This window comes from Struthio camelus, chromosome 18, assembly GCF_040807025.1.
Source record: "Struthio camelus isolate bStrCam1 chromosome 18, bStrCam1.hap1, whole genome shotgun sequence".
Lineage (NCBI taxonomy): Eukaryota > Metazoa > Chordata > Aves > Struthioniformes > Struthionidae > Struthio > Struthio camelus.
This window is the reverse complement of record NC_090959.1, coordinates 19,246,658-19,252,914: the sequence shown is the minus strand read 5'-3', so window position 1 is coordinate 19,252,914 and position 6,257 is coordinate 19,246,658. Positions and strand designations below refer to the sequence as shown.

General features: G+C 75.3%; 1 protein-coding gene across 4 annotated transcripts; it reads left to right on the top strand.

Moving 5' to 3' along the window:
- Window positions 1–3,122: 3,122 nt before the first annotated feature.
- LOC138061494 (WAP four-disulfide core domain protein 3-like) lies at window positions 3,123–5,908 on the top strand. Of its 4 annotated transcripts, none has more exons than XM_068912332.1 (5): window positions 3,123–3,493; window positions 3,898–4,038; window positions 4,141–4,281; window positions 4,425–4,688; window positions 5,794–5,908. In XM_068912332.1, exons 1-5 carry the CDS (start codon window positions 3,418–3,420, stop codon window positions 5,808–5,810), a joined length of 639 nt encoding a protein of 212 aa, XP_068768433.1. In that variant the 5' UTR covers window positions 3,123–3,417; the 3' UTR covers window positions 5,811–5,908. The 4 variants fall into 4 exon arrangements, with proteins under 4 accessions (XP_068768433.1, XP_068768434.1, XP_068768432.1 ...); XM_068912333.1 differs by having other exon boundaries at window positions 3,126–3,493; window positions 4,425–4,568; XM_068912331.1 differs by having other exon boundaries at window positions 3,182–3,493; window positions 4,425–4,568; window positions 5,671–5,908.
- The last annotated feature ends 349 nt before the right edge of the window (window positions 5,909–6,257 follow it).

Sequence of the window (6,257 nt, the reverse complement as noted above, 5' to 3'; positions counted from 1 at the left end):
GGCCAGGATGCCCACCAGCAAAATGCCTGCGGCCCTCATGGTGCTTTCGGCGATGCTGGAGTGCCAGCGCGGCTCGGCGGGGGTTTATATCCTCGCGGGGCCGGGGAGCGCGCGGGGAGGGGCCGCCGCGCACCCAGCCGTTGGGTGCCGAAACGTCGCTGCGTTTCACAGCTCTGCCCGAGGCAGCGACAGCCCCACGACGTGTTATTGTCTGAGAAATCATTTACCACGGCCCCGTGCCGGCCCCGGCCCCGGCAGCTGGGCTGCAGCCGGGGTGGGGACATGGGCGGCCCGGCAGCCACCCGCCCTGGGGGAAGAGGGACGTGGCGTTGCACGGCCACGCGCAGGCCACCCCGCGGCCCCGGCGCCCCGCGGCCCCCCGGGCGCTGCCGAAAGGGGCTGGAGCTTGGGAAGGGGCGACGGGGGGCAGGAGGAAGGCCGGGACATCCGGCGGGTGCTGGGGAAGACTTTCTTCCCCTGCAGGACCTGGGGGCACCGGTGGAAACCAGTGGGCGAGGGGGCGAGGGAAGGGTGGTCCCTTCTCCCCGGAGCAGATGCCACAGGCCGCCGTGGCTGGAAAGGCAGTTAGACAAATGTGGGGAGAGGAACGGCGTGGGACCGAGCGGCAAGGCGCTCCCACTGGGGCGGCCGTCCCGGCGGGCGCTGGGGGAAGGAGCCCTGGGGTTCTACCCTTCCCGGAGAGCTGGTGCCAGCCTGCCCCGTCCCGCATCCCGCATCCCGCATCCCGCATCCCGCGTCCCACATCCTGCATCCCACGCCCCACATCCCGCATCCCGCGTCCCACATCCTGTGTCCCGCACCCTGCAGCCTGCGTCCTGCATCCCACGTCCCACATCCCACGTCCCGCATCCTATGTCCCACATCCTGCACCCTGCATCCTGTAACCTGCATCCCATGTCCTGCATCCTGCGTCATACATCCCGCATCCTGCGTCCTGCATCCCACATCCCATGTCCCACATCCCACATCCCACATCCTGCATTGCGTGTCCTGTGTCCCACGTCCCACGCCCCACGTCCTGGGCCCCACGCCCCGCTGCCTCTGCCCTGGGCCGGCGGGGCGACGGGCCGGCAGGCTCTCGCGGGCGAGCGTGGCCTCGGGGGAGCAGAGCGGGGACGCGGTGCACCCTCCGGCCTCGCGGCGCTGCGTGGCAGGTCGTCCCTCTCCGGGGACGGGCGGGAGGCGCGGGCGCTGTCACGTAGGCTGGGAGCGGGGGACGTGTCCCCGGCTGGCGGGCGGCCGGGGGCTGCAGCGGGGCCAGCGCCCAGGGCCGGCTGCCGTGCCCCGTGCAGGGCCGCCGGGGGGGCCGGGAGGTGCGGGGCAGACCCACGCCGCGCTCCCGCGGCCGAGGGGGACGGGGCGGCGCAGAGAGCGGCAGGGCCGGGAGGGGGTCGGGGCTGGGGCGGGAGCTCGTCCCCGCGAGACCCGGCGGTGCGGCTGCCGCGGGCAGAGGTGCGGGGCCGGGGCCGGGAGAGCGGCGCTGGCCCGCGTCCCGCCGTGCGAGAAGAGAAGGACGCCGGCGACCGCTCCCTGTGTGGGGACTTGTCACGAAGCCAACCCTGCGGAAAACAGGTAACTTTGTGCTGAGGCCCATGTGATCTTTTCTGTCTCATCTGGAATTTTATGGCTTGCTGGTCGTATTTCCCTGCCGGGAAATTCCCGTTTGCGTCATGCAAGCTGCCAGCAGTCAGTAAGCTTATTGCTAGAGAAACCGCGGGCCGCAGACAAAGGGAACCTTCAGCAGGAAAAACAAGGCTGGTCAGGGCAGACCAGCGCCCTGCCGGTGCGCACGGGGCCGCGCCGAGTGACAGCAAGAGCTGTGCACCGCCTCCGCTCCGGGGCGGCGTGGGGCGGCGCTGGCGCGTCCCCGCCAGCCCCGGCGCCGGGCGCCCGGGCCCAGGGCTGCTCCGCCTGCGGGCACCGGGGCTGCTCTGCCCCGCTGCTGGCTGCGGGCGGGCCGAGCCTCAGCCCCGCGTCGCCCCGAGAGCCTTCCTCGGCTCTGCCGGGGGAAGGACGGCGCGGATGTTTGCTCTAGGGGTATTGCACCGTGACGTTTGGAAATGTCTTGGCGCCTGCTTGATAATGAAGGGCTTGGAGTTCATTGGCAGATCCACACCTATTTCCTTAATTTGCAAGCAAGCAAAGCAGTTTTATTGCTTTGCAGCAGAGCTGGGAGTTGCCAATGTTTTCCGAGGGGGCTCCGGTGCTCCAGCCCACGTTTGCTCTGCAGGCTCTTTAGCTGCAGCCTCGCAGCCCCGCTTCCTGCCGGGTCGCGGTGGCGCCAAGGCGGGCAGCCCACGGCTTCGCCTTCTGGCGCAGCTTTGTGGCCTGGCTGGAGCGAGCTCTCCGGGCAGGCGGCTGCGTGGGCGCCAGGTTGCGCGAACCCCACGTGTCGGGCGCATCGCTCGGCCGGCCGCCGAAGCTCTCCCGGTGACGGCCAGCGACGACCCGCCTGGTGGCCCGGGTTCTTCCTCCGTGGCCTCGCCGGCCAGCACACAGCGATGCTGGGCTGCCTGTCGCTCGCCGCAGCGTGACAGCGACGCCGAACCCCAGCCCACCACCCGTGTCGCAGCGCGCAACTACACGCCATTAATCAGCGCGCTTTAGCCGTGTTTGACACCTGCCAACAAGCCGCGCCGCGAGGCCGGGCAGCGTCCTCCTCCCGCCGGGTCCGGGCGCCGTGGCGGCGGGTGCTCCAGCCCCGCGCGTGCCGGGCGCCAGCCCCTGGGCCGAGCCGGGCGCGCGGGGCTGCCGGCTCCGCATCCCGGCACCGGCTGGGGAGCGCCCGGCTCCCCTCGGCCGCGCAGCCGTTCCCGGCCGCCTGCCCGGCTGGGATGCTGGGGGAGCCCGTCCTGCCCTTGCGCTGCGCCTCTCCGGCGCCCCTTCCCGCCGCCCCGGAGCCCGGCCCCGGCTCGGCCCCGCTCGGCACAGCCTGGACGTCTTTCGCCGCCCCGGCGAGGACGAGCTCGGGCAGAGCTTGGCCCGGAGGCCCGAGCGCCGGGCCTGATCCTGGCGGCAGGCGGTGCCTTGTCCCGGCGGCTCTCCGCCCCGCTGCCCGGGGCCCGGCAGCAGCCAGCAGATGAGGCTGTTGCTCCGTCAAAGCGGGCTCTCCGGCGCGGGCTCTGCCCTGCCCGCCGCTCCCGGCCGGGCCGGCTCGGCGTGCCGGCGCTGGGCGCTGCTCCGCGCCGGGGTAGACGGGCAGTGCCCGGCCTCCCACGGACTTGGCATCGATGCGGTCGGCCTGAGTTACGGCCGGGCCGCAGGCGGTTGCAGCGGGGCGCCGGGAGCCCCGGGGAGGGGCAGAAACCTGGGCGGGGTATTGCGAAAGGGCGGCTGGCCCGGCACGGGCCCTATATAAGCGGCTGGGGCAGGTGCCGGCGTTGTACGGACAGCACCATGTCGCCGGCTCTCCTGCTGCTGCCGCTGCTGCTGGGCCTCCTGGGCCAGCCCGCCGCCGGGCGCCACCTCTCAGGTGAGCTCGGTGCCGCCGGCCCGGTGGGGTCCTGCCGTGCCCGGCCGGGCAGCGATGCGGAGCCGGCCCCGCTGCCGGGCAGGGCGCGCGCGGGGCGCGGAGCAGAGCGGGCGCTCGCCTCGCGCCGGTGCACGCAGCCGCGCAGACTTGGCGTCCGACCCGTCCCCTCGCCAGGGCGGCGAGGAGGGGGGAAAACCTGCCGCAGACCCCGAGCCTGAGCGGCGGGTCCTACGTGCCAGCGCGGGAACGGCGAGCGGCGGCTTCGAGGCGCGGTGCAGCCGGCAGGGCGCCGGGGTGCCCACGGGCCGCGCTGCGCCCGCCTGCGGCGGTGGCGCCGGGAGGGGGCCGGGCGGCGGGGCAGGACCGGGGGCCCCAGCCGTGCCGCAGCCCCTGCCCCTCCGCAGGGAAGTACGGCGAGTGCCCCTGGCCCGGGCGGACCCGCGGGAGGCCCTGCGTTGACTACTGCTCCCTGGACGAGGACTGCCCGGGCAGCGAGCGCTGCTGCAGCGACGGCTGCGGGCGGCGCTGCGTGCTGCCCGTGGGAGGTGAGGGCGGCTGCGTCCCCGGGCTCGGCACGGCCCCCGGGGCGGCCCGGCCGGGCGCCAGGGCGGCGCGGGCGCCCTGACCCGGCTCTGCTCTGCCCCCAGCCAAGGCGGGTTTCTGCCCGCGGCTGGAGCCCGGCCGGGTCACCATCTGCCTGGTGGAGTGCAGCAGCGACAGCGACTGCGCCGGCAGAGCCAAGTGCTGCAGCATGGGCTGCCACGTGCGCTGCGTGGAGCCCGTGCCAGGTAGGGGCGCCGGGGCCGGGCGGGACGCGGTCCTGCGGCGGGGCGCTCGGCGCTGCAGGCGCGGGCGGCCGGCGGAGCGAAGCCCGGGCCGGGGGGCCGGCCGGCCCCAGCCAGCGGCAGCCCTCCTCCTTGCCCCCCTGCAGCCAAACCGGGCACCTGCCCCAAGAGGCGGGTGCTGCAAACCTTCGCGCCCTGCACCAGCACCTGCACCGACGACACGGACTGTCCCCGCAGCGAGAAGTGCTGCTTCACCGGCTGCAGCCGCGGCTGCCTGGCCCCGAACGCAGGTACTCGTCCCGAACGCGCCGCCCTCCCGCTCCCTCCGACCCTCCTGCCGCCGCCTGCGCCTGGCGCGGGACCCGTGCCGGGGGCGTCTTCGCCGCTGCTCCCACAGCCCTTCGGCCCAGGTGTGCCAGGCGCTCGCGTGCACCGCTGCGGCGGCAACCGCAGCAGCCTGGGCGTGCGGGGGCTGCGCTGGGCTGGGCTGCGGGGGCTGCGCTGGGGGAGGCGGGGGCTGCGCTGGGCTGGGCTGGGGGCTGGACTGGGCTGGGCTGGACTGGGGGAGGCAGGGGCTGCACTGGGCTGGGCTGGGCTGCGCTGGGGGAGGCGGGGGCTGCACTGGGCTGGGCTGGGCTGCACTGGGGGAGGCGGGGGCTGCACTGGGCTGGGCTGGACTGGACTGGGGGAGGCGGGGGCTGCACTGGGCTGGGCTGGGGGCTGCACTGGGGGAGGCGGGGGCTGCACTGGGCTGGGCTGGGCTGCACTGGGGGAGGCGGGGGCTGCGCTGGGCTGGGCTGGACTGGACTGGGGGAGGCGGGGGCTGCACTGGGCTGGGCTGTGCTGCACTGGGGGAGGTGGGGGCTGCACTGGGCTGGGCTGGGCTGCACTGGGGGAGGCGGGGGCTGCACTGGGCTGGGCTGTGCTGCACTGGGGGAGGTGGGGGCTGCACTGGGCTGGGCTGGGGGCTGCACTGGGCTGGGCTGGGCTGCACTGGGGGAGGCGGGGGCTGCACTGGGCTGGGCTGTACTGGGGAAGGTGGGGGCTGGGCTGTGGGTGCAAACTGGGGCTGGGCCCACAGAGCTGCGCAGCTCCGCAGCCGGGCTGCCAGGGAGCCAGCGTCAGGGGGGACGAGGAGCAGTTTTGGGTAAGGTCCGGGGATGAGACCGTGCAGCCGGCTGCCCCACGGGTGATTTCACGTGGGGGACCGCGGCGGCTGGAGGTGCCCCGGTGCTCCCCGTCCCGCTGCTCCCGGCGGACGGCCCTGCGGGAGCAATCGCCGCAGCGCGGGGCCCCGCGGGCAGCGCCGGCGCCGAGGCCCCGCGGCGGTCACGTTGGTGGTTGAACGGCTGCGGCAACCGCTCCTTTTCCCGGGCGCCGAGCGGTTTCCAGCCCGACGCCGCAGCAGAGCAGCGCGACGTCCCTCGCAGCCCCCGGGCGCCCTCGTCCCCCCGCGGAGAAGGAGCTCCGGCCGCGCCGGCCCTGCCCGCTCACGGCCTCTCGTTTCCCCCGCAGCCAGAGGCGAGGAGTGACCCCGCGGCCGCAGCGCCGGGCCCCCTCCCCGGGCCGGGGCCGCCTGCCGCCCTCTGCTCCCTGCAATAAAGGTGCCAGGACGCCTGGCTGCAGCAAGCGCCCGCCTCGCTCCCCCTGCCCGCGGCTGCGCCGGCCGGCTCGCCCCTGCCGGCTCCCCGCTCCCCCTGCACCCTCCGGCTCCCCGGCCCGCCCGGCGGTGGCCCCGCGGCCGCCCTGGCTGCGCCGTCCCGCCCCGAGCATCGCCCGGGCGCGATCGACGGGGGCCGTGCCGGCTGCGGGGCCGGGGGGGGACCTGGGCGCCCCATCCCTGTGCAGACCTGCCGCGGTGGCCGGGGGCCCTGGCTGGGCCTGGGGGCTGGGACGGGGCCCCTTGGGGGCTCGCGCCCCTGCCGTCGCGCCGAGCACGGCGGAGCTCAGGCTCCGGCCCCGGAGCTGCCGCGTTTCCT

Bases quoted from the DNA above. Each gene is read 5' to 3' on its own strand.
- LOC138061494 (XM_068912334.1), top strand. From the start codon at position 3,418: ATGTCGCCGGCTCTCCTGCTGCTGCCGCTGCTGCTGGGCCTCCTGGGC. The intron at 3,494-3,897 runs GTGAGCTCGGTG...GCCCCTCCGCAG, and splicing joins CGCCGGGCGCCACCTCTCAG to GGAAGTACGGCGAGTGCCCC. The intron at 4,039-4,140 runs GTGAGGGCGGCT...CTCTGCCCCCAG, and splicing joins CTGCGTGCTGCCCGTGGGAG to CCAAGGCGGGTTTCTGCCCG.